The sequence below is a fragment of the Notothenia rossii genome, assembly GCF_949606895.1.
Source record: "Notothenia rossii genome assembly, chromosome: 4".
Classification (NCBI taxonomy): domain Eukaryota; kingdom Metazoa; phylum Chordata; class Actinopteri; order Perciformes; family Nototheniidae; genus Notothenia; species Notothenia rossii.
Window position 1 is genome coordinate 9899834 of NC_136902.1, and position 23881 is coordinate 9923714.

A 23881-nucleotide genomic window follows, 5' to 3' on the forward strand; every position below is an offset into this window, starting at 1 on the left:
TTTCTAATAGATGTATATCTTTCTACTGTTTCTATGTATATCATCAATGTATGTTTTCATATTTGTTATAATATGAATGTATGTGCAATGCCTATGCTGCTATAACAAAACAATGGCTCACTTTTGGACCATTCAACTAAATCTAATCTAATGAAAGTTACTTTTTGCAGCCTATACTTTACATACATACACTTACGTTTGTTTCTTGTTGACATAATTAATTAGCTCGTCTGTAAAGCTCTCATCACATGGTTGCAAAGCTGCTGCCATACAGGGCCATTAATCCGTCCACCTGCTGCAGACTAGCACAAACATGTGTTGATCAAAACACCGTGAACCTGCAGCTTCATCTTCAACAGACTCCGGTTTCGTCCGTTGCGGCTTTTTTGTTTTTGCTGTTTGATAAACGAAGGCGTGTCCAGGAGTCATGCATATAATAGCCAGTCGAGCTGCTGCAGGCTTCAACTCTCTTTGCTCCAGCAGACTCTCCGGTAGCAGGCTCTGTACGATGGCCCAATGTCAGGAAGTGGTATTCAACAAGCCAAAGGTACGTTATCAGCAGATGGAACAACATGACAGCATTAATGGTTAACATGTAAAGGTATTTGTTATATAAGGGCGTAATTTTTCCTGGTTTTACGCACGTTTTGACTCCCGTAATCTCTGTTTGGGTGCTCATGAACAAAAGAATGACAAGAAAATGCTTGGAAACGTTAAAAAAAACTAATTTGAGCTTTAAAAAAAATACATAGGGCCATAGCTTATAGAGCTTTCTGCTTGTGTATAAAACACGGAAGCTTGCAGTTTGACATGTGACTACCCGGCTTTACACGCAACACACAGACACTGTGATGAATGAAAAACGCTTTTATAAGTGTTTTTCTATTCATTGTGCAAGTCGACACACCTTTAACATTTTTGGTCTATAGGCTATACAATGTTTGCCATGGAGCAAATAAATAAGGCTGATTTTGTGAACTTGGATCCGGCTTCTTAACACCTTGTCTTCTGCATTAGCGTAATACAAGCTTGTGGGAATTCCTTTTAATTCATGAGAGCTTATTCACACTGCAATACAAACACATACAGAAAAACATTATTACTGCATAATCTTTGCTTGAATTATTTATGGTAGTTATTTGTATTGGCTGGTATAGAGACAACTGGCTTTCATAACAATACCTTGAAGTGAAATGCCCCTTTAGTTTACAGCTAGTTGCATAAGCACATTAAGCACTCATGTGTGAAATGTAAACTCAGTGTTCAGTGTAACCTTTGGAGTGCTGACTGAGCAGGTACCTGGTGCACCAGAAGCTGAAAGCTGATAAGAGACAGGAAATGACAAACTCACTAAAAAGAGTGAAGTGGGCTCTGTTTCCGTGTGTGTGTGTGTGTGTGTGTGTGTGTGTGTGTGTGTGTGTGTGTGTGTGTGTGTGTGTGTGTGTGTGTGTGTGTGTGTGTGTGTGTGTGTGTGTGTGTGTGTGTGTGTGTGGGTGTGGGTGTGGGTGTGGGTGTGTGTGGGTGTGTGTGTGTGTGTGAGAGAGAGAGAGTGAGAGTGTGAGAGAGAGAGAGAGATCGATCATGAATTATTAAAGGCGAGGCCACAGGTCGGTGGAGACTGCTTGCAGAGATAGTCTCATTAAATATTCATTTGCTTTGTGCAAATTATACCCCCATCCGTGCTTCATACACTTACTAAATTAACAATATGACTACACAGTCATGATCAGTGTGTGCTCATGTTATAAATGGAATTGATAAGAAACAACAACCAATAATTACTTTCAAGTAGTGTTTAATCTCCTGATTATTGCCTCAATAATTGCAGGAAAAACCTGTGCATATTTGTATTTGTTATTAAAAAAGTTTATGTTTTATTTTATTTCAATCAATCAACTATTTGCTTTGGTCAAATATCTGTATAGGTTTACAGTGATATACAACTGGATCAGATAAGGAAACAAAAAAGTGTCAAAACCTTCACAATTGAGAAGCCTAAACTACAATATGTGTGCCGCTTTCTTTTGTAATATTGTCTGGTTGCAATAAGCTTCTGATTGATATACATTTTTCACAAATACAAAACTTTAATAAAAAACGGATTCTGGTCGAAGGCAAAAGGTTTTATTGGTTGAGTTACAACTGTAATTTGGTGCGGTGCTTCTCATTAACTATACATGAACAATGTCATTAGTATACAATTACTTATATAAATCACCACTTTGTGCTGCAGGAAGTGCAGTGTGTACTGAAAGAGTATCCTGCTGTTGTTTATGGGTTAACCAGCTGCAAGCGGTCTCATCACATCAGGCTTTTAAGGGAAGAAAATAGATGTAAGCAACATAGAGGCTCGAGCTGCTAACATATCTCTTCTTGGTGTAAACATTTTGCTCGATCTTTTCTAGGCTTGAAGGCTGAGCTGATTAATTCCATGTCAATGGATGAATCATTATTAATTGTTTTAGTCGCACGCACGAGAAATATTGAAAAGCTGATGACTGACGTGTTTCTAACAGGATTTTGTTCACGTTTTAGTTGGTCGTTATTGTTTTGACTTTAAGATGTAATCATTTATTTATCAGTGACTGCTCTTTTTTAATCTCTATGGATCCAACATGTTTACTGATATTTTAACTAATGTTGAATTTTGTTTTAACATTCAGTTGATCATCCTTGTTGGATCACTCAGTCAAAAGTTATTAGTGAAAAAACAAGGGCCTTGAAGTTGGCAGTACTAAATCACTATCCCAAATAAAGTCTTGCTGAAGCAAAAGAGAACAAGCTGCTTCTTATTCACAACCACACTCATTTGATTTTCTTCTTTCCAAACCACAAAATATGAATTCAATATCTGCTGTCAGATTTTGTTTCAGTTTGAACACACCCTGACTGAGACTTCAGAGGAGAAGCGTAAATATATCTGTCATCTGTCTGAATAAATCAGAGCTCTCGGCGCTTGAAGGAGAGCCAGAACATTCAACTAGTTTAACCCTTCTCTTGCCTCGAACCACTCGCTGATCAGTCATGTCGCTGCATTCACAATGGGTGGCAGCTAAAAGACTGAATTGCAACCGCCCCATCAAGGAACGTTTGCTAAATGTTTTCCCTCTAATCTTTAGAACTACTTTTGATTGACAGGTTAATAAAACATTTTTGATTCATTTTCCTCCTCGACAGGTTGAGCTTCATGTGCACCTCGATGGAGCCATCCGGGTGCAGACCATTCTCGATGTTGCCAAGTGAGTCGTTAAGAAAATATAATTGTTCCTTTGTGAAGTTTGAAACGCTACTCCACCCGTTTAATTGAATACAGTATTTATAAATATTAATAATGGATAAGGTAACTATAGAGCACCTGCTTATAGACATTCTAGCATTTTAGAGATATAATGCTCGAGCCAATAAGCAATAGGAAATTAAAACTGGAAGTGCCCATAAAAGCCAAATTGATGAGCTAAAAGATGCTAAAGTTCTAAAGGGATAATACAGGATACATTGGGTCAAGATTCTCTGTGTGAGCAGCTTTAACTACAAAAGCTTCAAAACATCACACAACAGCAACCCACTGTTCATCTTTAAAGGGGCCCTTTTATGCTCTTTTTGGGTTTTCCCTTTTCTTGTAGTGTGTAAACTAACTGCATGTAAATGGTTCGACTGCCTGAAACACTTCCATTTGACTCCTTTGTTTACTTCCTGAACATAGTGACGTCACTACGTAACACTTGCGCTCCTATTGGCTAGCGCTCCGACACATTGAACGTGATAAGCTAAGGGGCGGAACATCTCTAAGTGGTTGACCAATCACAACAGAGCTAACTAAACAACCAGCTAATCAATTGGAGCAGACTGGGCTCTGGTTTCAGACAGAGGGTGAAAAGAAGTGCTGCAGCACAGGCAGTATGAGAAAAATAAAGAGCTTTTTGAACATTGAAGCATGGAGACATGTCCCAGTAGAGGTACCAAATACTAATATGAACCTGAAAATGAAAATGAGAAAAATAGGGCCCTTTTAAGAGTTTGTCGATTTTGGGATACATTTAAAATAAGTACACCTTTAAATGTCAAAACTGTCCCTGAACTGTTTCATTTCCCCCACTCACTTTTCTCCAGGAGACGCGGCATTCATCTGCCAGCAAACACCAAGGAGGAGATGACGCAGATTATTATCCTTGAAGAGCCGGCCACCCTCACGGAGTTCCTGGGGAAGTTCGCAACGTACATGCACGTGGTTGCGTAAGTGCTGACATGTTTCATTCAATTACTCAGTTTTCAGTTTGATACAGTTGGTAGTTTAATTAGTGCCAAAGGTGTTTTCTTGCTGAACAGGTAACAGGGAGTGCAAACTGCCAGATTGGAAGTGATTAAGAGTCAGGGTTCACTTTGTTAGTGTTGCAGGAATGTTTCTCCACCACCTGTATGAGGGTAAATGGTAAATGGTAAATGGACTGTACTTATATAGCGCTTTATCCAGTCTTTAAGACCCCTCAAAGCACTTTACATACTACATGTCATTCACCCATTCACACCCATTCATACAGAGCAGTGTACCTTACTCTATAGGACCTAACATTCATACACATTCACACACCGTTGGCCATCGGGAGCAACTCAGGGTTAAGTATCTTGCCCAAGGATACATCGACATGTTGACTGCATGGGCTGGGATCGAACCCACAACCTTCTGGTTGAAAGAGGACCGCACTCCCTCGCAGCCACAGTCGCCCAATGTCCAGGCAGCAAGCAACACACATGCACAGTTATATTATCTGAGTTATGATGCATTTGAAGGGTTAAAAGCGGAGTGTGCAGTTTGTGATTGATGATGGGGGAGTGGATTTTAAATGCCAGACATGCGGAACAGGAACACAACTTTATCGAGATCAAGTGACACCCTGGCAACCAAACTAAGAGGAGAGTAGAGTCTTTCCGGAGTCTTATATTTAGTCCTCCAGTGACAGGGCTGCTGAACTGTTAAGAAAAGACCAAATAAAGACACAAAAAAGCGACCAACAATGACGGTCTGTCGAGGCCGGGCTGCAGCGCGCAGTTCTGCTGAATGGCCCCTGTTGTATCGAGGCTCTTGAAAGCCCTGTGTCCAACAACATAGGGAACATGCTAGCTGAGTTTAGCGCATGCAGAATTGTTGTATAAGCTCAGTGGCTGATGTGTGTGCAGGGGGTTAAGGAGAGGATGCTGGAGAACAACATGCATTCAGACCTGTGTGAATGCTGGAAGCTGTGGTGTACGTCATGTGATGTGGGAAAGGAAAGGGTGAAATGGAGCTGTGTTCTTTCTATTATTGTCACAACACTAAATCATGCCGGCAAGACAAACTAAAAATATTGAAGCTGAAAATGTTTACGGTTTGAATGAAAATGTTTGTGGCGAGGAAGGGCGCCTGAAAAAAACTGTCTTTTAAAAAAAAAATCTGCACAGCTCTCCACTTTTAATTATAGTATTTTTTATATCTTGTTATATTTATGTTTTGTGTGGATATAATAGTCATCAAAATTGTTATATAATTGCTCTATTTTTGCTCCTTTTACTACAACTTTTCCCTTTTTCTTTGTCTATTTATGCACCATTCAAACCATAGCAAGTTCCTCATATGTGCAAACTTGGCAATGAACCCAATTCTGATCCGGATGTTGTTCAAATATTTTCTGGTTAGTTTCCTGATCGAGCAGTGAATGAACCAATCGTTGCAGCTCTTACAAACAGTCTTGCAAATGCATCAATTAGTATAAGCGGTTGGCAAGGCTAACTTTATACGACACATTTTACTTTGCTGTGTTGTAATGGCCAATCAATCCTTTATGACCTGTAGCACAAACTAATGCTGCCTTTCTAAGGCAATTTGAAGTATTTGTCAGAAGGGAAGCTGAATACATTTAATAAATCCTACTCTTCTAAAAGTCACACTAACCTCCATTTAGCAAAAACAATTCCCCAATCAGTTGCATACAGTATTTCACTTTTCCCCGCTACCTCTTTAAATCCTTAAGTGTATGTGGAAAATAGTTTTAAATGAGTCCCATGAAACACTATAAGCCTATTAGTGAGTCATAACTATTTGAAAGATGGTGCACATTATGTGTGAGGTATTTGAATGAAATTAATGCTATGATTTCAGTGACTGATAATTATTAAACTGCTATATTTAAAAGCTATCATAGTTAATATGATGAATTAGCTGTGTCTTATTTGTACATCTGAGATAACCTTTATTTAACCAGATTGGTCCCTTGAGATCATAGATGTATTTTTCAAGGGAGACCTGCAGCAAATAGGTTCCACATGAAACATAAAACAATAAAGGACATCATACATTATATTTACAGGCTACATTTACATAGTTATCGACATTTACAAGTACCCATGGTATCAAAAATCATTTCATTTAGCCTAGCTTTAAAAACACGCAGAGGAATGAGATTGCTCAGTTTCAATTCTTGCTGAAGATTGTTCCAAGCATGAGGAGCTGCGCAGATAAAAGCTCTTACCTAAGACAGTCCTTGCTCTTGGCACATGTAACAATACTACATCATGCGATCTCAGAAAATAGCTGCTTGCAACTCTCTGTGTTATCACAGAGCAGATATGAAACGGTAGTTTACCCAACATGGCTTTATAATCAGATAATCAGAGCCAAAGGTCAATGTCATTAATATATTGTTTTTCTTTGTTGTTTTTTCCAGTGGCGACAGAGAGGCCATAAAGAGGATAGCCTATGAGTTTGTTGAAGACAAAGCCAAGGAGGGGGTGATTTATGTGGAGGTCAGATACAGCCCACATTTTCTGGCGAACACAAAAGTGGATCCCATACCATGGGACCAGGAAGAGTAAGTCATTTCTGTAACTTTTAATTGTTTTAGGCAGGGATATATTAAGCTTAACTCATTGCGTGTTTTTCCGAATCAGATCCTCTAGTAGTCACACAGAGGGGAAATGTACATTGTTACAGCAAAAGTAAAGTGGCAAAATGTTAAATAAGAGATATGCATAAAGTATTGAAGATAAAAATTAAGAATTATAATTTACAAAAGTACACGTCCAGGTGGACCACTATAAGTACAGTAACAGTATTTAAAGTGTAGCAAGTGACATAGCATCCAGATAAGTTAACAGTAGCACAAATAAAAGAATATATTGCACAGTTATGACAGATTGTCTTACAGTAGTTGAATTGTATAACTAAGAGATCACATCCTGTAAAAATACATGATATAAGCGGTATTTATATGTATATTGCACATAAATCACAGTCATTGTTTCCTCCACTCAGAGGGGACCTGAGCCCGGACGAGGTGGTGCGCCTGGTAAACGAGGGCCTCAGTGACGGGGAGCTGGCCTTCAATATCAAAGCCAGGTCCATTCTATGCTGCATGCGCCACATGCCAAGTAATGAACTGTTGCCTGTCTGCCCAAACATCTTTGTGAGATAAGGCTCGTAATGTACTGTATTCTGCGCTGTCTCTAAGCTGTTGTTATTAGATAATGAGTAAGAGCAACACAGAAGGACAGAAAAAGCAATATGCTCAAAATGACAATGCTTACGTGGATTTGAAGCTGGTTTAATTTACATGTTTACTAACTAAGTTTAGCGTGTTAGCATTCTAGCACTTGCTAATTAGCGTTAAGTAAAAAGACAGAAGGTAATTTCATTACTATTGCGGGTATTTAGTTGAAAATGAAAGAAAAAATGACAATTTATAACTTTGCCTTGATAGTGGCCTTAAATGTCGGGCGATCACCAAGTTTTTAGGATATATCCTCTGGGGACTATGAATTTCTCTACTATGTATCATAGCAGTCCATTCAATAGTTTTAAAGATATTTATGTTAAAGAAAAAAAAAAAGTCAAATGGTCGGTGGCGTTAGAGAATAAATCAGGGTTCAATTCATAAGTATTCATCCTCTGGGGATAGCAATTGTTTGACAACCAATAGTTGTGGATATTTTTAAATCTGGACTAAAGTTGTGAACCAAAGATCAGAAGACAGAAAATGCCAACCCTATCTAATGAGAAGTCAATGTTCTGCAGATGACATTGGACAGAGCATATACAGTATTAAGTGGTTGCTAATAGTGTTGGTCCAACATGACAACAGCAGTGCCAAAATACTTTCTGCAGTCTTTAAGCTGCACAAGTTCAAGTAACTGTTGTAACACAAGACTGGCTGTAGTCACAAGTCTGTTGCAAATCAGAATCTGGTTACCAGTAGTTGCCAAATGTGTTTTCAGATATGGAATTTTCTTTTGGGTATTGGTTCATAACATGGACCGAATTGGAGAAACATTTAACTAAGCAATGAAAGCAAGTTATATAAAAATCAAGTAAAATGGAAGATTAAAGTACAAATATTTTAAATATGTGTATACAAATGTGCTCTGCTCCATTTATGCAGCTGTTTCCTGTGTAGCCCAGCAGCCAAGTGCATCTGCCATTCTGTTTTTCACATTACAGCTCTTGCAAAAACATGTTGTAATATTATCCCACAGTGACCGATTACATCTTTATGTAACAGACTTCCTGAACGTGTTGAGGATATCTGATTTTGGTATTGTACTGCTGATGAGAAGTGCTATTTTAGGATCATTGTTTAAGCTATAGCATTAATGCATGGAGCCAAGTAGGTGCTAAAACAGTAGGCTATCTTTCATATACTGCAAACTAATCTAGATTAAGTGTATATGGTGATCTTGGATGTATGAAACGTTTTGGTTTTGTAAAAGTAGGTTATGTTTCATACATGTAATCAAAGCCAAGATGTGAGAGGAGAAAATAAAGGAATGTGCTAAATTACTTTTCTGCCAAGAGTTAAATGAGAACACTGATACAAATCTCATGTCTGTTAGGTACCAGTTAGCTTAGCTTAGCATGAACGACTAGAAAAAGTAGGAAGTAGCTAGCTCGGCCCTGTTACAAATGGCAAAGTCAGCCTAAACTAAGCTATCTGGCGGTAGCTTCATATTTACCATATAGACATGAGAGTGCTATCAAATTTCTCAACCATCTCTTGGAAACAAAGCTAAAAAGCACACTACCCAAAATGTCTACTATTCCTTTTAGACAAACACAGCTACTTCCACATGTCTTGAGCTTGTCATAGATGTAGATTGATGCAAATGGATATGTAGCATGATCTTTTGACTATCAGCACATTTAATCATTTGCATGTTTTTGAGTTGACAGGACTTTACTGTTTAGTAATATGTGTGTGTTTTAAATTCTCCAGGCTGGTCCATGGACATTGTGGAGCTGTGTAAGAAATATCGGCTCGAAGGAGTGGTTGCCATGGATCTGGCAGGTGACGAGTCCCTAAACTGTGAAGCCAATCCAGGGCACAGGAAGGCCTATGAGGTGAGCGTGTTAACACATTAACATAATACTAAAAGACAGTTTTACGCATGAGGGAGTTTAAATATGTTTTTGTTTCATTCTTTGACATGTCTGGTATATTTAAGTCATAGCCTAATAAGTCAAACACAATAACGTGTAGGCTATAGCAACAACAGCAACAATAGAGCTGAAAAAAACTGCTGCATCAACAAGAGCTGAGTGTTTTGTGCTTGTATGTGTTGAAGTGTAAATACTGGAAGAAAATTGCAAACGGTGTGAATACATAATTAGGCTGCTTACCTTGCAATCAAACCCAGTGGGCATAATTTCTACTGATAGTATATTGCACTATTATGAGGTTGTAAAAACCTTTTAAAGTCCACCTCATGTTCCCACAGGCTGCATGCTAATGGGAATATAATTGAGTTGTATTGCTCCAACAATTTCCAGGAATCCTAAGGCAATTTTGTAAAGGTGTGTTTTGTCGCTTCAGAGAGGACGGGTTTCGCTTTCGGAGACTAAAATCTATGACCACTATTGGATGGCTTGCCCTTTAATCTTTGCTAAAGTGTAGGTTAGCATGTTAGCTCAAATGTTTAAGTCACCACATTACCTTGGCCAGGGAAGTGCACACACATTTGGAGGGGTGAAAAAAAACACAAGACCCTTTTGAAAATTCTAACCTGTTTTTAATGTAAAAGGTTAATAAAAAACAATGTCATTGCAAGTGACACTCAGTTTACTTTTATGTCCAACTGCTAAATTCGTTATTCAGGCACATTTTTTGTTTTGCGGTCCATATCTCATAAAAATATCTAATGTTAGTAACTATTAAAGAAAATTGAGGACAACTGATAAAATAGGGCTTCTAACTAATTACATTAAATTAACTCACTAACTAACGAAACCAGTTCAATACGCATTATTCTTATTCTTATCATTCTTTATGAGTGCAGTAACGGCAAGGTATCTAATTACTTATTTATTTAGTAGTCCATAACTTAATAACAGAGATGGTCAAAAGTGGTAGAGACATGGCAGAAATCCTACAATGAAGCGGGACAGTGAAGAGGGCGATCAAGAAAAGAGAGAAAGCGGCCCGTTGAGGGAGTTTAAGGAGCAGATGAAAAGACACAGAAAGAAAGAAGCACAATAACAAGTATATTTAGGTGTTTTCTTTGTAAATAACCGACGGTGTCAAGAGGAAGTAAAGTCCCCTGATTGGCCCCTATACTCTAACTGCCATGAGAAAACTCAAAATCAATATAAGCATATTTAAAAACGGGGACATTTCCGGGGACAGATTGACCTGGGGATTGGCCACCTAAGTCATGCAGGCATTTGGTATGACCCCCATAGCCATATGAGGCCGGACTCGGAGGGCTTTCCTTTGCTTTCAGCTGTCAGATTGTAAACAAAGTCACGTGATTGGGGACAGATGACAGCGCTGACAAGGTGGGTTTCCCGCAGCGAGAAACTACAATACTAAGTTTGGGCTTATCATGCTGATTCGGCCCAAAACTCTCGCTCTCTCCAGAGGGGCAGGTCAGCCAAAAAGGGCAAACGGGCTGTTGCTCGGGCAACATTAGCCCGTACCTGTGCACTGTCCTTGGCTGTAGATGCCATCAACTATCAACTAATGTGCTGATACCATTTCTCAGACTTGTTTTGCACTGGATTTTTTATTAATACCAGCATGACCCTTTCTTTTACTGTCTCAAACCAATGAGGCCTTAAATGACTTTATCTGTAACCAACACAGAGCTGAAGTAAAACCTAATACTCTTAAAAACAATTTCCTCTTAAGCACCGACTGCTCTCAGGAAAAATCCAATTTAGTTTTCAGCCAGCATTTATTGATTAATTCAGAGAGTGCCTCAGTAGTAAATCAATTTGGCCTGTCAGACTATAATGAATGCGGTTGATTAATCAGCGCACGACGGTGAACAACTCTGACCTGAAATGAAATATATGGAAAAAGGATTGGTGATGTCAACACAGAGACAGTTTGTATTATTTCAGCCATTACATGATATAAGTGGAGGAAGTGTCCTATAGACATCTTGGCGGTACTGGTGATTAGCTTTGGTATTCTCCTGTTATTACAAGTTTCGTTATGTGTGTAGTGCGTTGACTTAATAGTGTAGAGGGGGAAAGGTGGACAGTAAAAACGGAATGAATTCTTGACTTATGAGTCCTTTGCCTCTAAGTGACTCGACTTGAGATAGAGAACCAACTAGGATTTATTAATGGGCGTCTTTCAACAGAGTGTGTAGGTATGAAGTTGTGCATTCACAAGGATTTTTTTATACTCTTGCGACCGGTCAAACTTCATTTGCGGCAATTAATTGGTCAAATATGAATAAAAGGACAATAAAATCAAATGAATGGAGTTGAGAGATTGTAACTGCAGACGTTGCTGATATTCTGTTGATTAGCTCGTTATCAATCAAGAGCAATCAAACAGCAATAATGCCATAAAACCATTTAAGGCACGAGATCACACTAAATTAAATATGCAAAATCAGTATTGTTTCTGATTGTTTTAATTGAAATACTTTTTATAACTTTATTGAATTCTGGTTACTTTGTCCACATGTGTGTTTTTATGAATGTATAGTGACTGGAATGTGTGTGTATGAAGTGCAATTCATGTGTGTTTGTTTGTATGCTTCATTAAATAATTTAGTGTTTACTTTTCTTATGTTTAATGAATAAATCATGTTATTTTGTAGGTTCCTTTTTAAGTATTGGGTTACATCTGGTGTGGATAAGTGAGTCATAATTACATAATGTGTTTACTTTCCAACTATATTATACATATTGTGCAATTCTCCAGAAATGTCTTTTCACTGTGTGAAGTTTAGTGAGGTTTTGAAATCCTGTCAAGCGGCATTGATTAATGGAAGAGAAAATAAACAAGCTTCAATAATTAACAAGAAGCAGAACTCCTTCAAAACATGGCAAACAACTCACACACTAATATTGAAAGTTATCTTCATAACTACATGACCTCAAGATATCTGCAGATTAGGCTCGCAACACACAGTGTGTCAAAGGTTAAGAACGCAAAGAAGAAAACATCTTCTTGCACAAACCAGAGGGCTCGTTGTGCAACATCTTTTTTCACAATGAAACAAATGAAGTTAGCACAACAACGTAATGTGATGCTGGAGTACTGCAGATGTGAAACCCAGATGTTTTGTTACTGACGTATTTCACGATTGATTTTGTTGACAGGAAGCGGTGCGCTGTGGGATCCACAGAACGGTCCACGCAGGAGAGGTGGGCCCGCCGTCTGTGGTGAAGGAGGTGAGCGAGCAACAATAACACAAGACATTACTGAACTGAACTCCATGTCTAACGAGAACTTAAGTGTCTCTGCAACTAAGCAAAACAATGAAGTCAGGCACACAATGGAAATCAGTTAAGCGGCTATTGGAGGCAGGGATCGAAAAGAAACAAGAAGCTGGTCAGTTGAAGATTTAGTGTGTCTGGAAAATGCATCGCACCGGTCACCAAAGGGACACACAAACACAATTCAAATGTGGATGCATGAGATTGGAAGCTGCTGTGTCTTAACCTCCTTAGTGTAAAACTACAGTACAGTACAGTATGTCTCACTCCCATAATAAGTAGCCACTTTTTAAGAAAGCCATTCCTCGTAGTGACAGGTCAGATGTGCCACAGCAGTTGCTTCTAGAAATAGCCTGCAGATTCTGCTGACATTAACAAGAAGGAGGGATTTCTTTCTTTGTGGATCATAACCTGTTGCCTCCTAACTCCTGTCCTGATATGTTTAGGCTGTAGAAGTGCTGAAAGCTGAACGTGTTGGACACGGTTACAGAACCCTGGAAGACCAAGTTTTGTACAAGAACCTGCTGGCTCAGAACATGCACTTCGAGGTGAGGAAATGTCCAGAATAAATACAGTTTTCATCACATCTGCATTACCAACAATGTTGTTAATAAATGCAAAAATGAGCATGTTATTGCCCTGTCTATCGTTAACCGTATTAATCAGAAGATGTTTTTTTATCATGTGCTTACAACTGTATACTGGTATGGAAAACAGTGATATACTGACCTCTAGTGGAGCCTCCACTGCTGTCATAGCTGACGGAAAAACAACAGCAGCAAATGAATGGAAATACAAATGATTATTTATTAGAATCTTCCAATAGTCACATGCATGTACACACCAGGGCAACACAGAGAAAATTAGACTCTACTTTAATCCCACTTAGTATTAAGTAGCAGCTATTATATACACAACACCTTGGGAGCAAGGGGTTCGGGGCGGTGCCCAGGAGGTGAACTGATTATCTCAAAGTACAAGCCGAGTCTCCGTTATTGGTCCTTTACGGGACTTGAATCTGCGACCCTCTGCTTTCCAAAGCAAGTCCCTCCACACTGAGCCCCGTTATGTTATCAGTGCTTCCTGTGCTGCTCCCATTGCAGGTGTGTCCTATTTCCAGTAAGCTGACAGGTGCCTGCGAACCAGACTTCACCCAGCACCCTGCCATCAGGTGAGCTGTCTTTATTTTAAATGGCAGTCTGGTAAATATATATTGCATTAAAGCAGTATTTAATTTAATTGGATGTAATGGTTTCCTTTCTTCAGGTTCAGGAATGACAAAGCTAATTACTCCCTGAATACAGATGACCCTCTGATCTTTAACTCAAGCCTGCACCTCGACTACAGCACCGCGCACACATACATGGGATTCACCGAGGAGGAATTCAAACGACTGGTGAGATCAAATGCATGAATAATTACCGCAGGATGAAGGCATTTGAATATGGGTTGAAATGAAAGCATGGGGTGTAGACGTCCTCTGAATGCTAATGCCTTTCTCTGTTGCTAGTTAACACAGAAACGAAAAAAGTCTTCCAAAGCCTCAGATTAATAATTTAATATTAATGTGTTTTGAAGAATTGTGCTTCACATACAGACTCGCTTAGGTTTGCCTACGGATTGACGCTGAAATTACATTTTTAGAAAACACTCCAATTTCATTTCCTGCCAAGAATTAGATGAACAGTTTGAGACCACTCAGATACAGTATGAAGTATAGATGTGAATCTACTGCAAGAGGAGGGTTAGTGAACAGAGGAGGAAACAGCTATCTCACCTCTCTCCAAATGTAATGAAATCTGCCCCTCTTTAGATTAATTACTATAACATTAGAATCTGGTTTTATTGAAACTGTAAAATGTGGTTTATAGGTGGTTAATATGTCGATTAGCAGGCCTACGTGTCAAGTACCCCTCTAGTTTTGGTTTTATCACATGCAGGGCAGCCTCTAAAAGCCATAGAAATTATAACTGGACTAAAAGAGGAAGTCTGGTGAAAAGTAGAGTCCACAGAGGATGGAGGACTTTCAACCAGGGGGTCCTTGTTTGTGTCCAATGTACCTTTAAGAAACACATTTGGTATCCTACTTAACTTACATATGTAACTTTAGTTTAGTATGCTAACAAACATACTTATTTGAACCCAAACGATCTTTTTCTAAATCTAGCGAAGAAATTCTGCATAAATTCACAGTCAGTCATCAGACTTCCCTGCACGTTAAAAAGAAACAGCAGGAGGTCCTCACAAAGTGTCCATATGCTGACAGTTGAGAGAGAGTGTGTTTGTAATCACTTTGTTCAGCCTATACATCGTCTCTGTCTAGTCCCTTTTCCTTTGTCTCTAAGAAAAGCGATTGCATCTTACATAAAAAGGGACTTTCCAAGTTGGAAGTCCTGCATTTGGACGTTTGGTTTGGTTCATTACAAAATGAGCCTGTACAAGCTTAGTTTACAAGGTTTAACAGCTATTACATGAATTTTAAGAAGGGAGTAACACACTGCGAGTCATAGCAGATTCGTATTTGCTGTTTGGATGTACTGAATGCCTCTTGTTGGCAGATTTAGTTATCGTTGTACTACAGGTTTAGATTTGGCTGGCTAAGCTAAATGGCTACAGGCACAGAGATGAGAGTGACATCAAAATGTGAACCTGTTTGCCTCCTTGTGTGTTGTAGAACATCTGTTCTGCTCAGTCGAGCTTCCTGCCTGAGGAGGAGAAGAAGGATCTCGTCCGGACACTGCACGAGGCCTACGGGATGATAAAGTCGACCGCCTTTTAAAAATCTGAAGAAGGAGGAAGGAGGAAACGTGACCTAACCCAGGGGCGAATCGCTCTGAACCCTTTATCTCCTGACACCATGGGATGTCCTCATTTGTAACCTAATATATCAAAAATGCTGTTTATCTTCTGCCTTCACATCACATATTTGTTCATCACCAGCTTGTGTTTTGTCAGTATTCTACCATCCAAGTACTTATGTATACCTTTTTATACTTTAGTTTACATGAGACTTTCCACAGGATGTCATGGTGCTCTGCAAAGTTAAGAATAATACGGGTGCTTTGTGTTTTTAAAGCCGATTTTGTTTATATGAAAACATTTTTCATCTTGTGTTTACAACCTGTTGTTATAAAGAGAATCAGGGAAGCTTTTTAATGCACAACTACTTCAGTTTTTAACATTTTGTCAGCACGTAAGTGAGGGATAAGCTTGGTAATTTGATGTTAAAGGAGGATAATAGAGGAATGTAATACTTATGGTTTACTGTGAATATCCATTGTTTGGTTAAAGGGAGGAGTGAGGAAATCCTGTCATGTTTGCCCTTCACACCATAAACAGCTCAATACCAAAAGTGAAGTCTTACATTTGAACACTAGGGGGCGCACTACGGTCACCTAGCTGGACAAACCAGTGTCTTAATGTGGTTTAGCATATCATAATTAATCAATTTTGATGTATATGCTTATTCAAAATATAATTTTCATTTCACTTGTTTAAAAAAAAGCACTTCCATTTATAAAACACATGTATGACATGTATGGAAAACATATTTGAATATAATAAAAAAGCTTTTAAGATGTTCCTGCATGTCTGTTTGTTTATTAAAATAGATTTTTAGGTCTGTCCTATATAAGTTTCTTCACTATAAAAAATGTCCCTTTGGTACAGAGGTTTTTAAGTGATAACCACGGTTAAGAGAGCCCAAGCCTGACACTAAGAGATATTGGTAATAAAACAGATCTTTATCTTTACAGCTCCTTCAACCTCCGTTCTTCATATACAAAGAGATTAATGGGAGCATTGGGACCATGCTAGTCCGAAATATGTAAACACTTCCTGTCTGCGGCTGCGCTCGTGTACACGAAGGCTGCATACAATAATATTTATGGCTCTGGAACGGATCATTCTAACGCTAGGGTGCGAAATATGGTCACCTAGCTGTACAAACCAGGGTCTTACATTTTGTTTAGCTTTAGTTGGTTGAGCAGCATATGGAGGCGTGTGGCGCAGTGGGTTAGTGCGCTGATCTTCGAATCAGAGGATAGCAAGTTTGAGTCCCACTGCAGTCAGCATGTTGTTGTGTCCCTGGTTAAGACACTTCACCCCAAATTGGATCAAAGCGTCTGACAAGTAACACGTAATGTAATTTATGATCCTAATTACTCAGTTATTCTAATGTATATATTTATTTAAAATATCTCTTTTTAAAATGTCACATATACAAAATAACTTTAATGTATGACTCACACTTATGGAAAGCATTTTTGAATATAATAAGTGTTGAGGGGCCTGTATATCATCAGCATAAAAAAGACAGTTACTACAAATATCTTTAAGTAATTCCTCTCGGTTTCTTCACTATGAAATAAAGGCACAGAGTCATTCATACTAAAAAAAGGGAATAAGTTGAAGCCTTTTTTTAAACTTTATTATTTGCCACTTTTGTTTGTTTGTTTGTTCACCATGTAAAGCGGCCTTTGGTCCCTTGAAAGGCGCTGTACAAATGTCATCTATTATTATCATTATTATTATTATTATGCTATGAGATAAATTTGTATCTCTACATCTCAATCCTCTGTTTCTTTACGTATAAAGGAAATAAATGGGAACACTGGGAGCATGTTAGGTGGAAACGTAAACACTGTCTTCCTGCGGCCATGCCAATGTCCACAAAAGCTGTATTCAATAATATTTATGGCTTTGGAACGACTCAGCAAACTGAACTCATTAATCCCGTTGGACTGCGCCTTTGCAGCTCTCAGACCTGCAGCGTCCCACACTGCTTCGAGGGGAAAGCTACTCACGCTTCAAAGCATAAAACACAAAATGTTACAGTAATTCTTAAGTATTTTATTACACAAAGAAAATTGCTATCACAAAGTTATCACTGAACATTAAGCAATAAATATGAAGTCTGTACATGACAGTATAATGGCGACTATGTTTCGTTACTCAGAAAAAGAAAGGGACTTGCGGTGTAATTGAACAAGAGGGTCACAAACACACACGCATACATAGAAAGAAAATGACAAACAGATGATTATGATTATCCATGACTCAGTTCCATACCGGGCTGGAGCAACGTTTTTTTAATTTTTTTTTTATAAATGGATTCTGTTCAGCAACTCCACAGAGATAAATCCAAAGTTTATGTGCTTTCTCGTCTCCTCCCCCGGGAATATAAATGACCAGCAGAGAATGAAGCAAAAGAGCAGCATCTCAATAGTCAGCTGTTTTTCTGCTCTGCTCCGCGTGTTACAATCGGATCCAATGAAAGGCGAACATTTGGGGCCGCTGGAGCTCCAAACAGGCTGGCAGTGAGCGAAGGTGTCCTCGTGTCCACATAGGACAACCAATATACACTCTCTTTTCTTTTCTCTCGCTTCCTTCTTTACTTTTCAATTCCTTGGCTTTGCCGCCCTTTTGGTCTCTGGCTGAGTTTAGGACGGGCCTCCCCCTCCCTGGGCGTCTTGGCTGGTGGAGCCCTCGGCCTCAGGGGCTGGGGAGGCCCCCGGGTCGCCTCCTGGAGGAAACAATATGCAACAAAACATCCGTCAAATATTATAGATAATATCGAGCTCAAGAGTGGTTTCGCATCGTTTGTACAGCCTGTAATAAATCTGCTCCCAAGAGGAAAGAATAAGGAGAATTCTGAGGAAGGAACTACAACTTCCTGGAGCTAAGTGTCAAGATTCAAGATTCAAAAGCTTTATTGTCAAATGCACAGCAGCAGCTACAGTCTAGAGATGGCAATGTAACATCTTAAATCTCACGCTCCTCTAACAATGCAACATACATAAATATAAAGAGAATAAAACAAATCTAAAAAACAATAAAATAGTTATCCTGCAAGACCGTGTGCAAGTAATGTAACTTTATACTAGGGCTGTACCCGAATATTCGAATATTCGTTCGTTGGTCAACTATTCGGGTTTCAATTTCTTCATTCGGATATTCGTTTTTTTTTTTTCTAAATGTATGCTATCAATAAAGGCGAATTGCCATATTCTTATACTATATTTATACTTTTGAATTGCACTGTTAAAATGCGGAAATATATACAATCTCAGCCTGGGCTCCTGACATCGCGTTCACTCACAGTCACGAACGCAAACGGCACGCTTCACCTCGTTTCACACACCTGAACACAAAATGCCGAGGACTTCAGCTGCGTGGGACCATTTTAAATTGGATGACGGTAAGAAAAATATGTGCCAAATATGCGATAAGAAACTGGCCTACCACGGTGGCACAACAACTCTGAAAAGTCACCCGGATGCTGTAAGTAGTAGCCTAGCTTAGCTTAGCTGTGGTCAAGTTGCCCTGTTGTAATGTTTGCGAGACAATAAATAAATATAAATCGTAATAGTATGCTCTTTCTGCGCTTCTGCTTAACAGCTCGTTGTCAGGTGTCTCGGATTCGGAGCGTGTTATGAAACCTTTTGGAAAAATTTTATTAAAAAAAAATACAAATCTCTCCGCACCGAATATTCGCTACTGATTACTACCGAATATCCGGAGCCCGAAAAATGGTATTCGGGACAGCCCTACTTTATACATGTCAAAGATAAATGATAAGCTAAATGTAGCAGAGAATGTTGTAAGTGTTGTAAGTATTTCCAAATGTGAGGTTTCCCACAAGAGTGACGTAAGATTGGGTAACATGTCAACATGTCTTTGACTGAAAAAGGAAGTAAGCAAGAACAAGGAGGCAACACACACAATGGCCAGAGAGGCAACATCTGCGTCACGTTCAGACAGCTTGACACGCTGCTGAGATTAGAGGAAGAATCTGTCATTGTGCTGCCGCCACGAATCACTTATCTCCGAGGCAACAACAGCCAGGTGTCACCGAGTCTGCCAGCTGAGCAGCGCCACCTGTTTGGGTGCTTTGGAGCTTTGAGACACAGACAAAGCCGTCTAGTTTCTGTTGAAGGACACGTTTGACATGAACTCTGGGTAACTTTTTGACAAACTTCAAAACATGGCAAACAACTCAGCTTATTTTGCTCCAGATGTTTCCTGGAAGATTTTAACATTTGTGAGGACGTTTTATTGGAAAGCTCAGCGATGAAAATGTACCAGTAACACAGTGCAGACTTTAGGCAAAGGACAACGACAAAGTCCTTCTTTATTCATATATACGTATATATTTCCAACGAGTTGCGGTAGCCTCTACACACCTTTTCCTTTTCCTCATAATAAATCCAATACATTGTTAGCGAATAATCAGCCAAGTTTTACTCCTTTTTCGTCATTTGGTGCCACTGGTCAGACACTGGTCAGACACTGGTTAGACACCTTTTAGGTCATTTCTTATAGTTTGTGGTCATAAAGGTTCGAAGTGCAGCTTCTTTGTCATTACGCGATACAGGACTGCAGAAGGAAAGGCTGTCGTAGCCCTTACACACAGATATTTAAATATTTAAATTGAAATGTTATAAAAAGATCAGTTTCCCTTTACACCTGATCAATCATCAACTCTTCCTGTCAGACCATGACTTGTCTTACATTTCTTTTACAGCAACTAAAATGGCCATATTCTAAATCTAAAAGCTAAATGAAGACCTTAGCCTTAGATATAAGTGTTCTGTGAACCCAGCACCAGGTCCTTGGTATGCATACACACACATTAGCTCTGCTTTCACACTGTGTGTTCATGTGTGTGTTGACTGACCTGCAGCCTTGAGGTCCATCCCTGCCAGGTCTTTGGTGAGTTCACTAGTGCTGGCCGCTCCTTTTCCCTTCCCTTCAATGTCGGGCACTGCGTTCCTGCGGCCTGTGCGATCACAGTTGATGAAGTCTGAGTACGACGTCTCCACGTCCATCATCTGTCCATGACCAGCGCTCTCATTACACCTGCCAAGAGGGAGGAGGGGGGATGTCAAGTGGATGCGGAGGTGTAGCACATAAATCACCCCGCTGTCTCCCTTCAATAGTCTGCAGGACCCGTGGGAGGACGTATCACTGTGTCTGGTGAATTTCTACTTCAGCAGAATCAATCACAAAGTGCTTTTTAAAAAGGTTGACCAGTGCAGAGTGAGAACAAGGCAGAACATGAGCAATTGAGCAGCAGGGGGAATACAAAAAAGGTGTTAACAACTCCTATGTCTGCACAGATTAATAGCACTCCGCCAATAGAATGTCCTAATTACATCAGGAAAAACAAAAAAGCTGCATCGAATCTCCAACTCAGGCTCTCACTTGCCTAGTCATACCTCTCAACCAGAGTCCATTTGTCTGTCTGAAAGGTACTTACACAGCAAAGGGTTTAGAAAAGAGAGAGAGCACTGATCAATATGGAGAGAAAGAGCTTGAAGCCATTCAAAGCACCAGCAGAGGTGTGGCCAGAAAAGTGCCCCAGCTAAAAAGTAAGTAGAGCTCCGAATCCGCCATTCATTCCTCTTCTGTTTCCTGTTCTCAGTCCATATTTAACTGGGTCACGGATCCTGCCAACCACTACAACCCTATACAGCTGGAAACTCCTCAGAGAGAACAGGACAAAAAATAACACTGCCCCAGAAAAAAGAAAAGGAGTAGTTTGATGTAGTATGAAGTTGTCCTCTAATAAAGATAAACAAATTGTCACAGCTGTTCTTCTCTTGCAGCTTTAGTCTGAACATCCCCCGTGGGCCCGCACACATTGTAGAGATCCCACGGCTCTGCATGGGCAGCATAACTGACTACATTACAGCGAGCCTGTAAAAAAGCATGTAACACGACAGCTGACCGGCTGAGCTACGGATCTCTCAGAAACACGAGGGGGGGGGGGGGGGAAGTCTCGAAGGGAAACAAGAGAAAGAGTGAGGGAGGAATGAAAACGAGCTGGCAGACACTGGAGGCAACATGCTGACCCGGGGCCAGTTTGTTCCCAGAAGCTTTCACAAAAAAAAAAAAGGTCCCACAATTGTTTTCTGTCTCCGATGTGTACAGTAAGCGAGCGCCATGCCAAACAGGAAGCAGCCCAGGCTCGTTCCCTCAGAGGTCACGAGCCACTCAGGGAAAAGAGAGATGCTACCTGGGAATTTGAAATTGTGCACAGAAGGGTAAACTTTAAGCCCCTGTAGGTAAGAGTGGTACCTCAGGAAATGTCACTGTGTTCTGGCATTTCCCTGAGAGCGTCTACTTTACACAATAAGGCGCTCTGTGTTCCCGGCTGCAGGCGGTGGTGAGATCCTCTCAGAGATTGTCTTCGAGATAGCCTCGCTGCACATTCATTAGCGAGCCAGATCACCGCGGGAGGCCGGCGTCTTATAATTACCTATCTGCAGGACTACCTTTCCCTCAACCTTTAGTTCAGACACCTGTGGCTTTCACTAACTAGCCAATTAGTGCGGCACAATGTGAGAAAAGTATCCAATTGTGAATTTTCTGACCAATTTCACAATTGTGATCAATACAATCATGGTCTATGCCTGTGTTTGTGGTCTACGAAGTAGGGATGCACCAAATTATCGGCCGAAAATGGTTAAAAAGACAATTTCGGCCGAAAGGGTTTTAGCACCAAAAAAATATCAGCGAATGTCAGAGAAGTGGTGAAAGTCTTTGCAGTTACACCCCCTCAAGAAATGTCAGCTGAACACGTTTTACAAATCGCAATCTGGGCCTCTTTCCTGATATTTTGAAATATCTCCAAGCGGCAGACATGTTGGCTGTGACCCAGCCGCGAGCATGGTCGCGCGCCGTGCTTGTCGCCGCGTTTTGATTACGTCATCACAACAACACTTTAGATTACCAAATGTATAGGTGCATTTGTTGTTGTTGAAGGCCTGGCTGTTACAGTCTTTATTTACACTAGTTTGTTGCAGGCCTACTGGCCTAGATGTTTATGCAGTTTTAAAGCACCTTGGCTTTGTTCTGAATGCACTTTGTTGTAGTTATCCTACAGAGAAAAGAAAATGATCTTGACTTGGAATTAATTTACTGTATGCATTCAAAAGTGCTGAATAAATGTTCTATGGACCCATACTAGTGATTATTATTTAAGTTAAGTTAAGTTTTGCCATAATCATGTCTTTTTCCATAATCAGGTAGCTGAGCAACATTGGTAAAATATATATATATATTAATTTTTTTTACCAATGGGGAGCATGCTTAATTTGAGCAAATGTATTAAGATTTCCAATAGTGGTAAAATAGTGGGCCAGTTGAATTGTTGTTTTAATGACACACACCCAATGTTTAGTTAACCAACATGTTAACTGACTGTTGCTAAAAAAGAGTTTAATTTGGGTAAAAGCTTATTTACTTTCTTGCAGTGCTATATGATAAGACGGACATCACATCACTCACATGTCTGTGCTTTGTATGAAGATATCGGCAGACAGAGCGTAGCATAAAGACCTGAAAGAAAGGGTAACAGCTAGCCTAGCTCTGTCCAAAAGCAGCAAAATGGTGAAAGCCAAGAAATACTCGAGCGCACAATGTGTCATTTTTACACTTCAGTGTTTGTACAGATAAAACAAACCACCCGTAACTTGTTAAGGAGTGCGCTTCAGAAGTGTAAGCTGATTGTGTTACCTTTTGACAGAGCTAGCCTAGCTGTTTCCAGTGTTAGCGCTAAGTTAGCCAGCTAGCAACTGCAATTATTTTAGAAATATGTTGTTTCCATCTAATAGCAAGCTTTAAACTTAAAAAATAAAATAAATGAACCATCATTTTTGGATAAAAGCCTGTGCTGAACATGTTGTCCTAAGCTTAATGTTTAGTCTTGAACTATGAGTATGGTGACTGCATTTGAATTAGTCGGTCTTCATCTGTTTCCAGCTACTTTAAATGCATTTTCAAATCAAAGCTTTGATATCAAAACAACCAGCCAACATGTTCTGCATAAACTGAAACACTATTCAAACTAACAACCAGCACTGACTGTGTATCAAGTGCAGAAACGCATCTGTGTTTGCCTTCTACTCCATCAGCCCAGTTGTTATGTGGCTTATGGGATCTACCTCTAATTGCTATTTCTTTGTTCAATTAGTTAGCTTGCCTGCACATGAGGATCATTAATACGTTTCCATGGAGGAAGGACGATGAGGATGTTCTGTCTCAGCTCACGTGTTCACGCTCTCGTGTCTCTGGGCTCAGCTGTGGTGGAAGCAGATTTATGGCGTTTTAAAATCACTTTATCCACACAGCGCGCAGTGAGGTTTTTGTAGCGCTTACTGACTGACTGAAGCAGGT

The 23881-nt window shown here is 39.8% G+C and overlaps 2 protein-coding genes across 8 annotated transcripts in view; one reads left to right on the top strand and one right to left on the bottom strand.

The window, feature by feature from the left end:
* The first annotated feature begins 417 nt into the window (after positions 1 to 417).
* On the top strand, positions 418 to 16282 carry ada (adenosine deaminase). 2 transcript variants are annotated; one of them, XM_079677677.1, is made up of 12 exons: positions 450 to 547; positions 3178 to 3239; positions 4111 to 4233; positions 6699 to 6842; positions 7286 to 7369; positions 8503 to 8561; positions 9240 to 9364; positions 12584 to 12655; positions 13147 to 13248; positions 13804 to 13871; positions 13967 to 14096; positions 15375 to 16282. In XM_079677677.1, the coding sequence occupies exons 1-12, from the start codon at positions 509 to 511 to the stop codon at positions 15477 to 15479; spliced, it is 1113 nt and encodes a 370-aa protein (XP_079533803.1). In that variant the 5' UTR covers positions 450 to 508; the 3' UTR covers positions 15480 to 16282. The 2 variants fall into 2 exon arrangements, with proteins under 2 accessions (XP_079533804.1, XP_079533803.1); XM_079677678.1 differs by lacking the exon at positions 8503 to 8561 and having other exon boundaries at positions 418 to 547; positions 7286 to 7401.
* Positions 16283 to 17530: 1248 nt separating this feature from the next.
* Positions 17531 to 23881, bottom strand: part of pkig (protein kinase (cAMP-dependent, catalytic) inhibitor gamma) — a 31895-nt gene continuing 25544 nt past the window's right edge. For 3 of the 6 annotated variants that reach the window (XM_079676061.1, XM_079676059.1, XM_079676063.1), the window contains exons 2-3: positions 20379 to 20560; positions 17531 to 18224 (exon numbers count right to left, since the gene is read on the bottom strand). In XM_079676061.1, the coding sequence (XP_079532187.1) occupies positions 18142 to 18224; positions 20379 to 20532 (237 nt within the window). In that variant the 5' untranslated portion in view covers positions 20533 to 20560 and the 3' untranslated portion in view covers positions 17531 to 18141. Of the gene's footprint in view, positions 18225 to 20378; positions 20561 to 20960; positions 21401 to 21781; positions 22327 to 23687; positions 23827 to 23881 lie in introns of those variants that run through there. The other 3 variants (XM_079676060.1, XM_079676062.1, XM_079676064.1) reach the window with 3 other exon arrangements.

Coding starts and splice junctions, on each gene's coding strand:
- ada (XM_079677678.1), top strand. CDS start 428: ATGCATATAATAGCCAGTCGAGCTGCTGCAGGCTTCAACTCTCTTTGC. Junction 4,234..6,698: donor ACGTACATGCACGTGGTTGC/GTAAGTGCTGAC, acceptor TGTTTTTTCCAG/TGGCGACAGAGAGGCCATAA. Junction 13,872..13,966: donor ACCCAGCACCCTGCCATCAG/GTGAGCTGTCTT, acceptor TCCTTTCTTCAG/GTTCAGGAATGACAAAGCTA.